The 19,998-nt window shown below is 39.8% G+C and overlaps 1 protein-coding gene across 1 annotated transcript in view; it reads right to left on the bottom strand.

Annotated features, from left to right (window-relative positions):
* The window catches only part of sdk2b (sidekick cell adhesion molecule 2b), a 327,715-nt gene that overhangs the window by 78,764 nt on the left and 228,953 nt on the right, over positions 1–19,998 (bottom strand). The window contains exons 3-4 of the mRNA XM_059324690.1: positions 6,003–6,109; positions 3,517–3,664 (exon numbers count right to left, since the gene is read on the bottom strand). Of these exons, the coding sequence (XP_059180673.1) occupies positions 3,517–3,664; positions 6,003–6,109 (255 nt within the window). The remainder of the gene's footprint in view (positions 1–3,516; positions 3,665–6,002; positions 6,110–19,998) is intronic.

Here is a 19,998-nt window from a genome sequence, read left to right as displayed (position 1 = left end):
CCTTCACAGCCCTGTTTAAGTTTATACTAGTGAAATTAAAGCTGTTTTTTAAGCTCTCCCACCAGACTCCATTTTACCTTGCAGGACACAGGAGTTGCTGGTCTGCTGCTGTCTCAAGCAGTCAGTTAGTTTGTGTTATTGTGTGATTTTGTTGCATCAAAACTGCATCTTTAAAAGCACACAATAACACAAACTAACTAACGTATCGAGAGAAATAACATTTACTGCATAGTTTGAGGCGTCTTGTGACCAGATCAAGAGAGAGCACATAACAATCCACCTTACAAAGGTCCTTGCAATAAACAACTGTCATCCTGGGGGGATTTTTCCAAGCCTCTGCCACCTTTCCAGTGCAAAAAAAAAAAAAAATCTGACAAGAGCAAGTCAAGACAAGAACACCCCCTCCTGCTGTGGGATGCAATTTAAAGAAGCAACTGACATCATTTCCACTCCGTTCCAGCCGAAATGATCAAAAAGTGAACGCAAACAAAATGTGACAAATAATGTAGTTCAAGTACAGCGGGCAGCAGAAGAGGCATAGATTTTATTAGCCATTGGTGATTACTGCATTTATTATCCGTCTGGCTATTTTTTTCCCCAACTCTTCTATTGCTGAGGTGTGATTAAGCAGAGCACAGGGAGAAGAAGCAAGACGAAACCCCTGGAGAGACTGCAAATTAAAGTTATGACACCTGACGTGGGGTAGCAGGAGCAGGGGACAATAGCAGGACATAGAAAAAAAAAAGAGTATAAAAAGCACAAATGTTAAAGAGATATAGTAAATGGAAGAGAAAATGGTCACCATGGTTGTAGTCCATTGCACCTGTTTTCTCTTCCTCACTTCGCTGCTATTCTACATCATGACTTGTCATGCATAGATGGAAACACCAGCCTCACAATGACTATAATTCCAACACAACGGAACTTATGTGACAACACACAGCTGGAAGTGACACTGGAGAGCACTAGTCCTCGGAAAGAGCCTTCATCAAGGTAACATTTGCGGCACAAAAACTCTCTCTTCGGCGCTCCTCCAGTCTCCCCCACTGGTGAGACTTTGATGCCTCTACAGAGTCAACGCTAGTGGCACGAATCAAATTCAATTAAATGATTTTCAATAAAAAAAAGGCTGCCTGTTATCAACAGTGCTCATTTGCACACAGTGACCTTGGTAGCGCGCGCAGAATTAGCATTCTCAGAGCTAGAGGGTAGGTAGTGAGGATGAAGAGAAGCAAAGTACACACAGTGGGTGGCCGATAATGGAGACAAAAGACGTGAGAGGAGAGAGAGAGAGACATCAACGGAAGAAATAAATGAGACAAGAAGAGAGAGGGGAGAAGGAGCTGAATGAGAGGAATGTGAAACTAATAGAAGATTCTTTGATGGATCCTTTGCACCTGACGAAGTGTGATCATTCAAACTTTTAGAACAATAATCTCTTCAAATACCAACTAAATACACACGTCACATTTGTTCGACCTTTTCAAAAGTAATCCTGATTTTCTGCTACAAGACGGAACAAGGGTGAAGAGAGCGGCCATCAGCAGGCTTCAGCTTCTCCCTCACTTGTCTCATTGTCATTCTCGGTCGGGGTATGATTACTGATGATGAGGAGCTGATAAGAAAGATTCACTCTAACCAAGGGCAAGGTCACCTCCTACTGCGAAGAAATGCAGATGTGATGAGATGGGGATAAGTGCCTTTTAAAACACACATGCACCCAGAAAGTATTCCCCACACAAAGTCAGGAACAGAGAACCCTGGATGCTCTACCAAATGGATATGAGGATATTGTGAAAAATGTTGAAATTCTTGCAGACACATTTGGTTAATACTGAAACCTCTGAACCCCAGTTGCTGGTGGAATTGAGAAGTATATTTTCTGATAAAGATCGCAAAAAATACACTATTTATTGTAGAAAGAAACTGTAAAAACAGGCATTAGTGTCGGAATTTGAACTTTCCAAAAGTCCTTGAACAGATCATAGTTTTCAATAGTTTCCATTAGAAAAAGTAACCAAATCAAAGCTTAAAAGTGTGAAATTTCAGTCAGAATGAATTTATTCAACATGTGTCATTTAAAAAGTCGCCAAAAAGGAACTGTTTGGATTAAATTCTGCACTCTTCAAGGCAACTGTGTAGCCATACCTAATTTTACTTTTAACAGTCACATAAAAAAAATTCACTGAAAATCAGACAGAACTGCAGGCTGTTTACACAGAGCAGAGGGGAGAAGACAAAAAAGCAAATAGTTTAATATGTATATCATGTGGAGGTGCAATTTTTTTCCGATATTCATGACACTTGAATGGCTTACATTTCATTTTATTACAATTCATTTTTTAAAATTTATCACCGAAATTGAACTTGCATTTTATTTTTATGGAAAATTATCACTATGAGTGCGTTTTTCTGCACAAAAGGCATTTTGGAGTTGTTCCCACTTCTAGCCATGATTTTGCTGATTCCGTAGAGCTGGCCTTAAATATTGCAGTGAAATACAAGGCCACGGTGAGTAAAATGCAAAAAGAGCAAAAAACGCCCTGAAACGGCTTGTTGGGGTTCAGAGGTTTAAAAGACAATTTTATGCATCAAAAGCTGTTTACAGGGAGTACCACTGCATGCAGTAAAAACAAAGTTGCATAAAGCTTCGGGTGGCTCCATGGAGCTGCATAAAATAAAATAAAAATCTGCTGGTGTGAGTTAGAGAGAAGTGGGCTTGTCAGACTATTCGTGTCAGCTTGAGGCCAGCAGATCATCATCGGTGGTCGAGAATGTAGACTCAATTCCTGTGGTTTGCTGCATTAGTGTTGATTCTCTTGTGTCCACCATGAGTCCGACAATGCTAAACTTGTCGAGTACTCTTTAAATAATAAATATGCCTGAATATGTCAATATATACTGATGTAACTAAAGTAAAACAATTGGCTTTCTTTGGCCAATGAGTGCATCAGAAAGAAAACACCTCTTTCCCAAACCCACCTCTCCATTTACACCCTTCCATTTTAAGTGAATAGAATGGGAAAGCAAAACAACAACCCCATTTGAGGCTGTCAGCAGCTCCAGCGCTCCAAGTCCCACTGGGTACTGATGGCGGTGTACAAACATCACCACTACCAGCTGGCGAACACTGATATGTGACCCCAGAAACACACAGCCTCCCATTTTGAGGACAAGATGAAGAGAGACAGAGTCATAGATAAGCTGAAATAAAAGTGGTTGCTGTAGGTTTTTCTTTTTAAATAAAAACGGGGCGAACAAAGTGGTGATTTCATTTCACACAGTCCCAAAACTGCTTTGGTCTCGGGCCCTTTTTTCGCAGGAGAAATTCAAACTGTTTGCACAAAATGTAGCAAGATAAATGACAAAAGACAGGTAGGAAGAGACTAAAGCACTCAAAGACCCCCAGGAACAAACAAGGCACAAAGAAGTATTCACAGGATCAAACACAAACACAAAGTAAAGGACAAGAAAGACTCAGACAGGAACAAAGAAAATAAGTAAAAAGGGACTCACATGCGGCTGCTGGGTGGAATCTTACGCCCATCTCTAAACCAGGTGACTTGCGGCTGGGGAAAGCTGCGAATGCGTGGCGCTGGGATCACGGCGCCCTCTCCCTGAGAGACTGACTGGCTGCGTTCACCCTCCTCGAAACTGCCCATAACTGCAGGAAAACAAACAGAGGAAAACAGAAAAACACAGGAGGGGGTAAGATAGGCAAAGGGCACGTAAAGTCACAGGAACAAATCTCCTTTTCTTTCTTAAATCTCACTCTTGGTGCCCACGGAGCTTTTTCCATCTGCTTTCTCTTGTGAAATGTTACATTGAGCCACTTTGATGGACAGTGCAATGTTGTTGCCATGGTTTCCCCAGTACATCAAGAAAGGCTAGAAGGAACCAAGATGTAATGACTCACAGAGGGACACAGAGGGGACGCTAAATTGACTCATATTCATATTCCGTATCCTCCTGTGTGGATGCATCAAGGGCAATCAATCTTGATCACGCTCTAAATGTGTGCATTACTCAACATAGTAGATGACCAGTGCTGCCGCTATTCTATTATCTCCTAATACATTTCATTTGTTATAGCGCTTTTATTCCTCCCCTGCCTCATTATATCTTAAAAGCTGACAAAAATACTGCACTAATATCCCTGCTCCACACTATGCCCATTTGTAAGTGAGATCTATGGGTGGCTTAGAAATTTTTTGATGTATTTCACGTCGATCAGCCCTGACTTCATTTGTTGTTTCGATCTCAGCCGTGCAATTCTCTGATGCTATCAAATTGGCTGATGCCGACTGTAAACCTTTACGAGACGGCAGTAACAAAGCAGACTTTTCCTCCTCCGCCGCTCTCTGCAGGAAAAAGTGCAGACTTTGTTTCCACGACACCTGAATACCTTTTTTTTTTTTTTTTACTTGCATGAAAGGCAAGAAAAGGATCATAGATTTGTAGATTTGTCTCTTCAATTCCAGTGAAACAATAAAGGAAACTCTGCTGAAATCATTTGAACATAACATCAAACACTCAATTAAGTTCTAACACAGTTTAGAAATAATATTATCTTTGAAAAATGTAAGGATCAAGGTGTGGGGCTTTGAACCGGGGATGTTGGAGTCGTTGTGCATCGATAGCAATCTTATTTTTCACTCTCTCTCGCTCTCTTTCAAAGAGAATAAAAAAGGTAATCTGGCTTTGCAGTGGAGCTGTGGTGCTTAGCTTAAATGAAAATCTGGGAAGTGTGCAAATCCCCTGACTTTGATCTGCAGTTTCGGCGATGTGATGTCCTCCTCCCCTTCCCTAAACTCTAATGCCTCTGCATGTTTCCCTTTCTGCGAGGTGTGTCTCTGCAATCCTAATTGTGCTGCCTCAAAAGAGATCTCCCCATCTCTCCTATTCTATCTTCCCCTCCCTCCCTCCCCCTGTCTATCTCATCCATTTCTTCTGCAGGTGTCCTTAATTCTCCTTTTTTGCTCTGTTTAACAGTCCGTATCCCTCCATGAGCAACTGATGTGGGGGGAGAAGAGAATTATGGAAATGGGAAGAGGTGGGAAAAAAGAGAAACAGAATAACAGAGGGGTGGAAGCCAAGAAATAAATAGAAAGCAGTGGTGGCCAGACAACAGACAAAGTCTAAAGAGAGGAGGGAAAGCAACAACAAAAAGAAACAGCTAAGGAAGCAACAAAGAGTCAGACTGCTGGAGGAAAGAGGAGATGCACGAGGAAGCTGTTGGCCACAGCAACAGCATGTTTGCCCAATACTAAAGAAGTGGACCTGTGGGACTGTTAGGCCCTCTCTGTCTCCCATCCCTCCCATCTCTTTCTCTCACACGCCTGGTTGGCTGCATTGTTCGGTGAGGAACAGCGAAGTGTCACATGCACTCAAATGTCGCTGAAACAAGAGGAAGCCGATGAACCTGTCGCACCCTGGGAAGGCAGGATAATGGGCGTAGGACGGGGGTTGTGCCACGGGGGCGGGGCGGGGGGTGGATTCATCCTGACAACACTCCAGACACCTCCGCTGTGTGTTTGTAATAGCTCGTTAACAAGACGAGGGAGTCGAGCGGGGCCTGAAAGTGGCGCTGAAAAAATTTACAGAAACACGCCTCATCCGAGCCCTCATTTTCGCCAAGAAACGACAGATGTTGTTGACTAAAGAGAGAGAATGAAATAAGCGGCGGTCATATTGAAATGAAGCAAAGTTAAAAACAACCACGGCAACAATATCAATCTAATGAGAATGCTGAGTGGAACAGCTGTCCGGGTTGATAACACCCCGAATGATATGCAGGTAGATCTTTCACCCTGCCAGCATCTGTCCCTCCCCAGTCAGTCCTTGATACAAAGGCAACCAAACAGAGTGTGGGCATACTGTGTACTCTGCAGGCAGTCAAACCCACACAAACACACACACTGCCTCTATCTATCATCCATCCTTTTATTCACCCATTAGGGCCATTCATCTGTGTTTCACCTACATCCTGTGTGCATACTTACAGGCCACCTGTACTTCTGTGCGCCTCTGCAGAAGGGCTCCCACCCGATTCCTCACGATGCAGCGGTAGAAGCCGGCATGGGAGCGGTCCAACGAAGGGATTAGGTACCTTTAATAAGCACAGACACACACAGGACACGCATGAGGATTCTCTTAAATATCAATAAACTGGTAAGCTAATTAAGACAAAAGCAGGAATGTTTATTTTAGTGCATAATCACGGATATTTGCAAATTTTGTAGATTTGTTATAACTAAATGTGCTTAAAAAACACACATCTGCTCCTGTGCACACACACACACACACACACACACAAGACCATCTAATAGAGGAACAAGGGCACAGAGGACATCGCAGCTTAGCTATTGTTTATTCCAATGATAATGATGCTCAAGAGGCTAACCCGGCTACCACAGCAAAGCTCTCCCACAAGACACACACACACACGTATGTAGACAGACAACAAGCGTTAGAATTTCCTCTACGCAAACACACGCATGCACACACATGCATAAAATCCTCTGGGACAAAGGTTGAAGCAGCATGTCTCCAGCAGTTGACACTTTCCCTCTGACCTTGACTCAGTCAGTGTCCAGCTGTGCAGCAGTACTGCCTCCCTGCCATGTGGAGGCAGTGTAACATATACTTTATCCAGCTGCTGAACTGGGGACACTTAACTAGCCACTTGATGTGTGTTGGACCTTGAGCCACATCTGGTGATACGGCTGATGCCAGAAGAACAGGTGACAAGTGATGATGTTAAAATGGCTCTCAATTATTTTTGCCAGCGTCTCTCTAAAACTACAACTAACACTTATCTTGCACATCTTTTTGAAGGAAACTATAACCTTGTGAAAATTGCACGTACATACAATTAAATATATACTTAAAATAGGGCTGGGTGACATGGAAAAGGCAAATAGTAGGAGTTGAAAAACATTTTCTGCTGCTACACTCAAATATTCTATTTTTACAGTTTTATATTTTTTATATTTATACTTTACTTGTCTTACATCCCAGAGTTCTGTGAGCCAATGCAACATAATTTCATTCAGTGTGTATATTTGTATGAATAACTGAATGACAATAAAGTCTGTCTAATTCTAAGTCTTAAGACTTTTGGTGCTTTCATAAAATATTTACACCTTGAGATTTTTGATACGTAATCATCTGTAATATGATTGATAGATATACTGACTAAGTGGGTATAGGCAAATAATAGAACATCTAGAAAGGTCTCTTATTCTGAAAATTATATATATATATATATATATATATATATGAAATATAGGGTCGTCACAGCAAATATTGATTTGATTAAAATTTTTCTCCTGTTCACTCAATTTATATTCAGTGAATTGATAAAAATAAACTATTAACATTTCTATTTTTGAAAGCATTCTTGTTTTAAAGCATTTTATCACACCTGCCTAAAACTTTTGCACGATACTGTATAATGAATATATTACCCAGCCCTAACTTAAAATAGCGTACTGTTAACAGTATACAGAACATGGTTTACCTAAAATACAATAAACAGTCTTATGACCCCATATAAGTGTATGGTGGTGTCTGTATCTGCAGTGACCCTGACCTCTGCCTTTTCATTATTAATTATAATATTGTTTTTTGCATTTTGCTGTGATCGGAACTTTTGTGGCTGTCACCCTTTGAGTAAAGCGCATGGAAATAGTGGACAGAGTTGAAAATTGCAAATATAATAAGAGGAAATACGAAGCAGAAAAAGCTCTATCCAAAACAAGTTATGTGGGGTTTTATTGGAGAGGAGAGGCCAAGTTTGAATGTTAACAAACTGTGAAACAAAATTCCTGCATAGTATGTCTTTAATGTTACATAAGTATAATAAATTGCAATTCAAGTTACCTAAAACAAGTTTTCAAGTAACAATCTGACACAAACTTTAAGCAGAGATTGTTTTGAACTTTTGAACGACCTCTGAAACTTTACATCAGAGTGCAGCAACATGAATGCCTTCAAGGAGAGACTTTCTAAAAGTGTACACATGATTCATTGCATTACGACTACAAAGACACAAATAACACACACACAGAGTTCTCAGAGAGATCGGGGAGTGTGATGCAGCCAGGAGGAGGCTGTGATGATTTTAAGTGGCCGTTTTAAACAGCCCTAATGGTCCTGTGTGTGTGTGTGTGTATAAAGCATCCGCTTGTGTACTAACAACCAGTCTTTTGGCTTCGGGAAGAGACTCCTGCTGATACTCATCTGTGATCAATGTTTGCTCGACTGAGTGCATGTGTCTTTTCGATATCTGCAATACGCCAGGGTATATCTGTGAGAGATAACCTCAACAGCACCGGGATACAGAATGGATTGGAGTCATTCTAGTAATTCATTTCAGAGATCCAGACTGCTCACAACGCCAGACATCATCTTCTTAACAGCCTTCCAATAACTAATAAATGGTAGTGCAGGGGGAGATGCACGGAGCGGCCAACTGTTAGAGTCTCTAATGGCATGTGAGATGGCAGCGCAACATGTAGAAGTTGTGAATTAGCCTACAGCGAGTTGTATGTTTGAGTCATCACAGCACATTCTTGTCAAAATAAATACTTCTTGTGGGAGGTGAAACACTTATCACTATGAGTGTGCTTGCCATCTTTGCTGTCATATTCCTGCGTGCGATGTGCTCGAGAACGCTTAGCACGGTGCCAGGCAGGATGTCAGAGTGTAACCTTTGCTGATTGGATTTACCGGTTTCTATAGTTACCACATGCAGTTTATTGGAAAAGTTTATTGTAGTTTAACCTTTTGTTTCAAGAGTTTATTTCGGCATGAATAAATGTTTGGGGAAGGCTTAAGTGAATAAAACAGAAGTAAAAGAGAGCAATACAAAAGTTCAGACGTGCTCTCAACAAGCTGTTTGACGAAAAAAGTTTGGATACTTCCATGGAAATAAAGTCAAAGACTCCGGATTCACACAGGAGATACGTCACAGCCTGCTAAAGGCTTAAGAGACAAAATGAAATGATTCTTTCTGAGAGACTGTGTGAGATTAGCAAACCAAACAGTTACATTTACTAAATGAAACCCTAATACAAAATCTCAATATTTAATCTTCAATATTAACAGACCTTTCCACAGAGAAGCAGAATATCTTTTGAAGTCCGTGTGATTTTGATCACAAAAATCCGACTTTAAAGAAGAAGAAGAAGCAGGCATCTATATGCCTTCGGGGTTCTTCTGAGTACAGTAACTCAATATCAAACATACACACACTGATGGGTGACAAATTAAAAGAAAAAACAACATCCAATTAGGAGCCGCTGGAACAACTTCAGTGTGCTCTGGCAAGTCTCTGAACTGAATGCAACACCATTTCTGCAAAATATACTTTCTCATTTAGTGTTTTGATGATGGTGGTGGAGAGTGCCACCACTCATACTCATTAAATCGTTCAGCCCCCCTCAAGATCTGAACGGAGCTGTCATCACTTTATATAGTAAACTAGCCACCTTTCTACATCCACAGAAAAATAGCAGATACCACAACTGCACAGATTTTTGGAAGCTGTTTAACAGAAATAACTCTTAAATCTGCTTATTTCATATACTTGTTGTGAAAAAAGTTAAAAGGAAACTTCTCAAAATCAACACATATTTTCCCTTTTACCTGTAGTGCTGCTTAATAATTTATATTGTTTTGGTTGGAGTTATAGGCCATCATTAAAAATCATGACCCAGCTAATGAAGAAAACCCACAGACCTTGAAGAGAGCAGTTTCATGTGGGAACTATATGGTATAGTGCTTCCAACAATGCCTGTGGATTATTTTGAGTAACTGCGTCATGATTCCTGGGGAAAAGACATTTCAAATTTACTTTTTTGGCCATTTGAGTTAACTAGTGTTGGAGATATTGGCCATAGAGATGTCTGCCTTCTCTACAATACAATGGAACAATTTGGCACTCAGCTTGTGGTGTTAAAAAATACATTAGAAAAACTCAACAGCAACGTCTGATTCCAAATATAATGACCTGACTCATCAAGAAAATCCACAGACCTTGTCTTGAGCAGCATGTAGGAACTGTGATCTAGGAAAAATAGTTCCCAATAAATTTGCTCAAAGCAAGGTCTATGGATCATCTCAAGTAACTTGGTCATGTTGAGTTTTTGGCCATTTGAGTACCACATTGTGGTATCTCCACAAGGTCTGGCTACATCCATTATCATTCTGGAATAATTTGTTTTTCTTTAAACCAATCACAGTCCTCTTGGGTGTTGCTAAACCCAGGATGCAGCATAGCGCCCCTGCAAAATAGATATAATGGAATGGGAGAAGAATGCTGTCTGGAATGGGCAGCCAATGGCAGGCTTATCCCAAAAGTCTACATCCAGTGAGTCAGGCTACCACAAACCAAGTGCCTTCTAGCTCCATTATATTCATGTCACATGTCACACCGCTGCTCATCGAGCTTCACTGGCTACCTGTTGTAGCCCGCATCAAATTCAAATCTCTGATGCTGGCCTACAAAGCTGTCTCCGGTACTGCACCCACCTACTTGAACACCCTGATTCAGACATATGCTACCTCATGACCGTTGCGCTCTTCCAATGAACGGCGCCTGGCTCTGCCACCTGTTCGTCCAAGGCAATCCAAACTCTTTGCGTTTGTTGTTCCCTGTTGGTGGAACGCACTACCAGTTCCTACCAGAGCAGGGGCGTCCTTCTTTAACTTTAAAAAAATCCTGAAGACCCATCTTTTCAGAGAGTACCTTCTCTCCTAGCAGCACACGACAGTTCTACTCCTTAGAGAATCGTCACTAGCACTTATTGCTGCACTAATGGCTCTTATTGCACTATACCTTGATTGTTTCCCTTTTCTGTAAGTCGCTTTGGATAAAAGCGTCTGCTAAATGACTAAATGTAAATGTAAATATTCAAAAGAAAGCATAAATCTCTATGGCCCATATGTCCAAAACTTACACTGAAACAATCTAATGATTGTTAATGACTAATGATTGCACTACAAGTAAGGGGGAGAAATATGATTTAGGATTAAGATTCTCTTATTAGTTCCACATTGGAGAAATTCAACTTCTGCATTTAACCTATCTTTTTTCCCGTTTGACACACCATTGAACACACCATGCTTAGGACCAGTGGGAAGCACATTTATGAGCGCCTGGGTACGAGATTAGATGCCTTGCTCAAGGGGAATTCAGTCCTTAACCTGTCCGTCCTGGGATTTGAACTGGCGACCCTCTAGTTACAAGCCCAATTCCTAACCTCTAGGCGCCATAGATTGCACATTTTTTGGGGAACTGTTCCTTTAAGACTTCCAGCAAACACAGCTTCTGTGTCTTTGGAAAATGGATATGTCAATCTTTTACTAATTGTTTAGTCAAACACAAAACAATCCCCTTACTCAAACTGAAATCTTGCAACATTAAGATGATATCGGGCTCAGTGAATACATTTAAATTAATTTGGTGAAATGAAGATTATTAACTGCAGCACAAAGAAAACTTTCTCCCATGTCATTTTTGATAACTTGATCATTTCTAGAAAGCAGCCTTTGTTCTTTGGAAGAGGCTGCTACCAAATGGAAGTAGTGGCGGAATAACAAATGGTTGGGTGTGTTGGAAGGCTGTTAATATCTATAACAAAAAATGAAGTGGTATCAAATCTCATTAGCGGCAACGTCACTTGGACCCGAATGACTAAATGAGTTTTTGCCCAAAGTCTGTTAAGGCTTAATCAACTAATCAGGAGGCTCTGTTAACGATGTGTGACTTCTTTCACACGTTCCATCAGCTAAATTAATACAATTACGCATATGTGCCATGCATAGATGGAAGGAAGATGAGGTGTAAAGATGATGGAATACTATTGAAGAGAAGAAAGTGGCAAAAAAAAGTTAAAATGAGGTGGAGAAGAAGCAGACATTCGCAGAGATAGCTGACAGGTGGTGTCAATGCTCCAAGTTTAACCTCGCTGAGCCTTCCGAGAATTCACCCCGGTGCCGGGAGCCTTCAGGGTGACTTTAGACGGTATTCTCTCTCGTTCTGCCTCCCTCTTTCGCTCTGTCCCTTATATAATGAATACAATTAACCTTTGCGGAGTTGTGCGTGTTGGCAGCAGGTTGGGGGAGTCAGCGGGGGGCTCGCCGTGTTGGACAGAGATTGATTGATGTTCCTGTGGTCAGCGCACTCCGTCAGATCCCCTTTAATTAGCCCCACTCAGGAGAAATGATTAGATGGAGGAGTGGCAGGGAGACGGATAGAGGGACACGAGAAAGAGGGGGTACTGGGGGAAGTGGGTTGGAGAAGGAGTGTGTGGATAGAGAAAGAAAGGATGGAAACATGATGGGATGATTGGGAAAAAAAAAACTATAATCCTTAACTGAAGATGGCTGCAGCACTGTGACCAAGGTTAGCTCCAATAACATTCAAATTGCTAGCTATACAGTAAGATAATAAACCCTCAAACACATTGTAATTATACCATAACAGCATGGCAGTAAATCAGGAAACATCATAAAGCATCCTAAATCTGGGATGAGGCGGTAATGACACTTTTTTGTCCTGAGCATCAATGCATTTGCCATCATTTGAAAAATGTTTCCTGTCATTAGGGTTTATGTAATTTCTCTGCTTAACACAGCAAATCATTTTAAACCTGATCTAAAAGGGTGTTTTTTTCTGCAGCACACCATGACATGCACCAATTATCTTACAACCCACAATAAAAGCAGACACAAAGCACAGTGCAGCACTTGTATTGATATGTGTTTTTTACTCTCTTCATTGTTTGAAGTTTATGAAAAGGTCATCGCCCTCTCGTAACACTTTGATATCACTTCACTTTGCTTAATGAGTCCACTTACGCCACTGTGGCAGACTTGTAAGACTTTGACAGTTTGTACGTTCGGCACCGTGTAAACAAGAGCAATAGCAGCGGCAAATTATTACTTTTGACAGCCTAATTACATATTTATTTTGGGGATCATGACGGATTGATGTGTGCCATCGAGATAGGATGATTATATCTTTGTGCTGTGCAAATCATCATTTTAAATATCTATCACAGAAAACAAAAGGTGAGAAACACATTGGAACATACACATATTTCCAGTTCATCACTGTAGGAGATGTCTCAGGTGGCAGCAAATCAATAACGTACTCTATGTTTTTGTCCTTCGAAAGTGCACTGAATTATGTTTTGAGATTATCTGCTAAATTCTATAGGATGGGAGATCTTCTTCTCTCTTCCTAACAGATAGCAACATCCCATCACATACAGCACATGACAGGTAATAGGAACTTCTGGCTTAAGCTACGGGAAATCAATAGTGGGTAAATCGTCTACAGGTCCAGAGGGACAGAATCCATATGTTCTGTCTTTTCAAAGGATAAAACAGATGGACAACTGTCTGATGGAGGCAATTTACACAAACTAATGTCAACTGCAGTTTGTCACTGCTTTTTATACATTCATTTGTCTGCTTTATCATTTTGTTCCCAGTTGAATCCGCCAGCCTTGATCCCTACCAAAGCCCATTTCCCCTGAGCTGCACAGACGATGCTGTATGCAATCCTTAAAGCAGTGAGGCGTCTCTGGTGGACAACACCGGCTCGCTGTTGCATGTGACACTTATGACTTATACTAGCTGATTGAAGCATAGGGACACATGAGAAATATGTGATGAGTACATGCATCTAGTTGGATAATTGTCTGTGGTAGTGGATGGTGTTTGCTGCACTTACTTATAGCAAGATAACACAATTAGACAACACAATCATAGGCCTGATTTGCCATTTGATGAGATCACCAAAAAAAGTCCTAGATCAAACGCAAATGAGCCCTTAATCTCACGAGCAATGATCGCTATATGTGTGCATTTTCAAAGACTTGATCTAAGAGATGTGCCGATGCAGCGCAGATGGCGAGAGATACCCAGCAGTTAAAAATCTGGACCTGTCAGAGAGTCCAAATCCTGTAGTGTGAAAACTGATTTAACCAGTAATGAAGGCAGAGGAGCCAATGAGAGTAGCAGGGGAAATACCAAGGGGAGAAGTCGGAACACATGCAAAAGCAAACATGGCTATGGGAAAAGGTTCCTTGATGTGCTTGCAGCCAAAGAATGGAGGAAAATTCAGTGGAACTTTTGCACCAGCACCTTTTTTATCACTACACAAACTACTTCAATCGATAGCTTCTTGTTACCATCCATTTTTGGAAGACGGAACTTGTGTCTCGCGCTTGGTCGTGTTTAATTTCTCTTATCGCTGCTCACATGTTGACTAAACGTAGATTGGAAACCAGACAGACTTTTGGAGATTCTTTATAGTGCATTAATGTGCTGTCACGGAGCACTCGTCTGATGTGAAAACCACAACAACTTCAAGATACCCAATTATACGTCAGACAGTGATGCAAAAGGATCATTGCAGCAATCTGATAACTTTGAAAGTCACAAAGTGTTTAGGTGCTAAAACTGGCAGAGCTGGGTGTCGAACCAGAATTATTTAGCACATACCGATATGTGTCAAGTTGTTAAGTTATACATTCTTAGTTGTTTATTGTTTGGTATTTCCTGATCTAAATCAGAAAGTATTTGCCAGCTTTGAGTACTTGTTGTACGGCTGCTTTTGTTGTGTCAACATTTGACACAGATGCATTGAGAGTTTGGTATATTTAGTCTAGAAAAAAAGGATTTACAGAAGAAAAATGTCTTTTTCTCAAACACATACACTGAAAAACAGTCATGGAAAAAAATATTAGACCGCCCTAGCCATTTCCCATGGTTTTCTTAATAACCAAAATCATTATCAAGAAAACCATGGAAATGGCTACATATCAGCTCTTAAATTAAACTGTTATCAGCTATTGATGTTGTTATCATTATATTTGTCCAAACAAATGTACCTTTAGTTGTACCAGGCATTATAATGAACAAGAGATTGAAGAAAAAGGTGGTCTGATAATTTTAATTAATTGATTTTGAATCATAGCAACACTACATTGATCTGCAACTGTAGCGGCAACCTATTTAACTTCAGTGTTGGGGGTAACTTATTATAAAGTAACTGTACTCAAAAGAAGCACTGACCTATACACAATTATTTGCTATTTAACCTTAACCCAAGACAACATGTTATTTTATTGTTATGTGTAGGGAGACCACACACCACTTCTCCACTACTACACTCGAAGCTCGAAATTTTAATACCTTGTCAGATAACATATATATTACTTTTTAATACTTTTTAATGCCCTTATTTTTGGCTTATTTAATTTACTACCGTTTAAAACCCTGCATATACCCTGGAAAAGGACTGTTGTGCAATCCCAGCTGCACCAGCATCACAAACCTTCAGAAAGAGAACAGCTAACAGCAGCAACATCAGTTTGATATTTGAAACCAGACTTTTAAGTGGCTAATTTGCTCAGCTGAGTGGGTGACTAGTTATGCTTAATGAAATCAGCTGATTTGGGTGTGAATGATTTAATTTCTGAAACCATGTTATGAATTTAAAATGATCCATCCCCATTATCTGCCATGTGTGAAGACTTTTCACCGCAGCACTTCTCCGTCCGTCCGCTCTGTGACACATGTGCTGCATCGCAATCACTGCGTGACACAATACCAGCAGCCACACATTTACTTTGGGAATATAGTGTGGGTCTGTTTAAATCAGAGAGAAGCCTGCAGACACCAGCAGCCCTGCCAGCCCGCTCCGAATGTAGGTCAGTGCTAAACGTTTGGGAATGGCACCAGTATGTTTCTATCACAACATTTCAAACCGTAGACACAACATTATGCAAAATCACACCGTACTGTATCAACACAGTCATAAGTATGATTATCCAATCAGGTGGAGGAAACATAACGACACATTACACACACATAATACATGCAGGTGAAGAGTAAGTCATCAAATGTTTTTTGGAATCAGATGAAGGCACTTTAATGTGAACGCTTGCACATTCAGTCTCGTTGTTAATGTAATTAGGTGTCCATGTGCTTAGAAATGTTACATAATGCTGGCTGTGGATTAGAACATTATAAAAGCAGCCACACCTGCCAACAGTGCAATGACACTGAAACTCATCAAGACAAAAAAACAGTAAACAAGCATAATAAAATGAATGTCTATTTTTTTCTCCCTCGCTCCCACTTTTAGACTCCACTCAGCCACAAAAAAACAAGGAGAAGGCAAGTGTGAGGGGGGAGAGAGGAAGGTAAAAGAAGAAAAAAAAATCTATTGTATCTGGGGGCTGTGGAGGAGAATGCCAGGGAGATAGAAAATGGATGTTTTTAGTTACAGAGGGGAATCCATTAAGGTCATCCAGAGAGATGCTGCCTGGCTGGCTCTGTCCGAGCGCTGCCAGTCACTGACATGATGGGATTCAAATACAGGCGAGGGTCCTGCCTGTGATTGGATGTTACTGCTGCTCTGAGTCCTTTGCAAGAATATCACAGGACTCATCAGAACTAATCTCTACGAGAAGATATCTGCATATGAATGCAGAGTATGCCAGGAGCCTTTAGGTTTTAGTTTGTACACTGTAAAAAAGGAGCTGTTTTACAGGAATTTACTGTATTACTTTACAGGGTTTTTCTTGTTTTTTATTTTCTACATTGAGTGCAAATGCCATAAAGAAAAAAAGAAAAATACTTTTATTTTGAATATTAACCATATCGCTAAATGCAAAATGTTTTTTTTAAATTAGAAATAATTGTAAAAAGTCTGGCAAAAGTTGACGAACACTTACCGTCATATTAAGGTAAAAAAACACAAAACACACACACACACACACATATATATTACATACAGATATTTAATGTATTTTCTGTATTTTTAAAGAAATTGTCTGTTCAATAACATACAATTGTTTACTGTAATTTGATGGTAAGTTTTTAGGAACTTTTGCTGCTAGACTGTTCTCTTCTTCTTCTTTTTCTTTTTATAGTGTAGTTAATTGGTAGTAGTACTGACCAATCATGTTGAGCGAGCTTTGGCTTAATGCAGCTAAATCGTGATTTTGCTTTTTATGAGCTTTTTTAAAATGTATCTGCATTCATATGCAGGGAAACAACAGTTGTAGACGTCATCTCCCAACTCTATTTCTGCTTCTCAAGTTGCTAAACAGAGTGTAAAATAAGCGGCACAGGGAAGAGGAAGTCTTGGATATTCACAATCTGAAGATCTGGTTACACCAGAAGTCCCAAAACATTGGCCGTGGCAGCCCAAATCTTACCTCCAATTCTCTCATATTTGAAAAATAATTGATATCTCCCCAGATATTATTGTGTCATATTTCACTTATTTTGATATATGCTGCTGCCTCCATGTTCTGGCCTGTACCTGACACCAGGATCATCGAAAAAACTTCAGTGTTTTTCGTGTTACTACATACTATTTCTGGTTCATATGTGACAATAGTTTATGCAATCATGATATCATAATATGGATATTATTGATGGTTAACACTCACGCATATTTGCAAAACAGAGTTAATCAGTTGACCCCCTGAGTTAAACTATACATGCTCTCTTTTTGTTGGAAAGGCTGTTTACTCACATACTGTGCAATATTATAGCACCTGACTCTATGTCAGCAGGGGGTTTTCAAGGATACTGTCATCTCATTTGTAGAAGTGGCTCCACTATTTACTTTATTTAATTTTGATGTATAGCTTTCATTCACAACATAAGGTCTTTTCATTGAAGGGCGGAAATACGATCAAATGCGGAGGACATTAATATATATTAATATGTCACAAACCCACAACAGAAAAAAATACTTTTGATGTGGATGCAGCAGTAAGAGCAGTGCATTGATTTGTGAGACGTGCTGAATGGTGCCGAACTGAGAAAAACAACATAAAGGGAGGACGCAAGATGGAAAATGAAAGTGAGTAAAAAGGGCAAATTTGAATCTCAAGGTCTTATTTGATGCTTTGTTTGTTCCACATCCCATTTTATTTTTCACACATGCACCTTAACCCTCCTCCTAATATAAGCACATCACCATGAGACATCCAACCGGTTGCAACTTGCTAACGAGCAAACTGTTTCGTCTGTGTGTTTAAGTTATTTGTGGAGAATGCACAGAGAAAAATATAAAAGGAAGGAATTTTAACAGTACCCAATTTTTGTGGTTCTGACGCTTTGCTCTTTGGAAAGCTTTGCTCTTTATTTGTTCATGACAAATTGCTGTTTATAGCAGTCAAACCATCTGAAAATAAAGATGCTTATTGTTGGAAAGCCCATGCTGTTAGTGTTGTTAACTCTTTTATTGTACTAATTTCCATTCAGTTTTCATATGTCCCATGCCCTCGAATGCACCATAGCTGTTATGACGCTATTGAATGCACCATAGTTGCCATGTGAATTGCCATGCTGTGACATGACTTTGCCTTTTTCCAATATTCACCTGCACCTCCCTGGTTTACTGCTGTGTGTAAATGCCAGTTGGATGCTAATATTGTGTTAATGTAGATTGTTTAGCTCTAGCGTAACTGTATCTCAAGTCTGACACTGTTCGGCTAAGATTCCATCCAAATTGCACATGAACTACTAATATGAATTATCATGTTATCCTTCCAATAAATTAAATGGTGTGAAACTAAAGTCTAACTTCTTATCTTTCGAACTGTATATTGTTTTAACCGTGTACCTTAGCCTCTGGTTTACCAGAGTCGGCTAAAGGGCGCTAACGCCGATTAATTAGCCGCGCGCTAACTGTATCCCAAATTGGATACCTGGATCTATCGCTGTAAAACAATGGGGGCTGCTGAGTTTTTCTGGGGAAATTGGATATTTCTGGGTAAGCCAAATAAATAACACCCTTATCAACAATTGTTATAAATACACCCGGACCATACTTCTGTCCTTTACAATAAAATACACTACAGTAAAAATAAAGATGTACTTTTAAGATCGTCAACTGAGTTTCGCCTGAGCGCTCTTTCTGCTTTCTCTTATCAGTTACTTCCGTATTGTAATTTGACATGTACTTGAATGGAATTTGACACGTAGATTGTTATATATGTATAAATCAATTATACCTACACTGGTGGTGGCGATCTTATTCGAAATTACCATGAAAACATCAGAAAGTGCGACATTGCAGATGTGACCGATTTGGGATACAGTCTCTTTACATAAATTATTTTATGCTAGTGTGTTGCTAAAGCTAATAAGCTAAGTCGTGGTGTGAGGTGATTGGTTTATATGATCCATATGTTATATTTGAGTACTGAATACAGTCCTTTGTAACCTTAGTTACCTCATTATTTTCTGTATCATGTATGATGTACTGATTGTTACTTTGTATTGTTATTACAGACCACAGCCAAATAAATCAAGACATTCTTGAAGACAACCCCCTCTCTCCTTTTAACTTGTGATTCTTGCTGAGATTATATACATGCTGCTAAGGTTATATACATATATATCTATATACAAAAGCATAATTTGGAGTTGTAACCAGTGAACATTCAGAAGAAGAATCAGAACAGAACAATACCCAATCCTGTTTGTAACATTTATTCATTAAATTAAATGGTTTGAAACCCAATCATGCGTATCAAATCATCGTGATATTTGTTGGTGTGTGGAATAGAAGGGCAGATATCATTTTGCACACATTAAAATTTTGTCATCGGTGGCTACCTTGCACCCTGCTTTGCCTTCATCTCCATCTAGTTAGCAAGCTGAGCTCGTCATCTATTTCCCCAGACATGGAATAATATTGTATTGAACTTGTGTTAATTTGTTCAGAGCCACCATGAAATTATATCTGTTAAAAAAAAGAAAAAAAGATGGTATTCTGAGTTAGTTGTACAAGTGGAATGAACTGGATGAACAAAGAGGAGTGGGAGGATGAGTGTGTATTTTCAGGATATACATTAGTGCAGCTTATTCTATATATTTATCTACAGTACCTGTCTATCACTTGAAAAACAACATGTTTTATACACAATAGAAATGTGCTACTTGTTCGTT

Source organism: Centropristis striata, chromosome 21 (assembly GCF_030273125.1).
Source record: "Centropristis striata isolate RG_2023a ecotype Rhode Island chromosome 21, C.striata_1.0, whole genome shotgun sequence".
Classification (NCBI taxonomy): domain Eukaryota; kingdom Metazoa; phylum Chordata; class Actinopteri; order Perciformes; family Serranidae; genus Centropristis; species Centropristis striata.
Note: the sequence above shows the minus strand (reverse complement) of the source record. Positions and strands in the feature narration are given on the sequence as shown.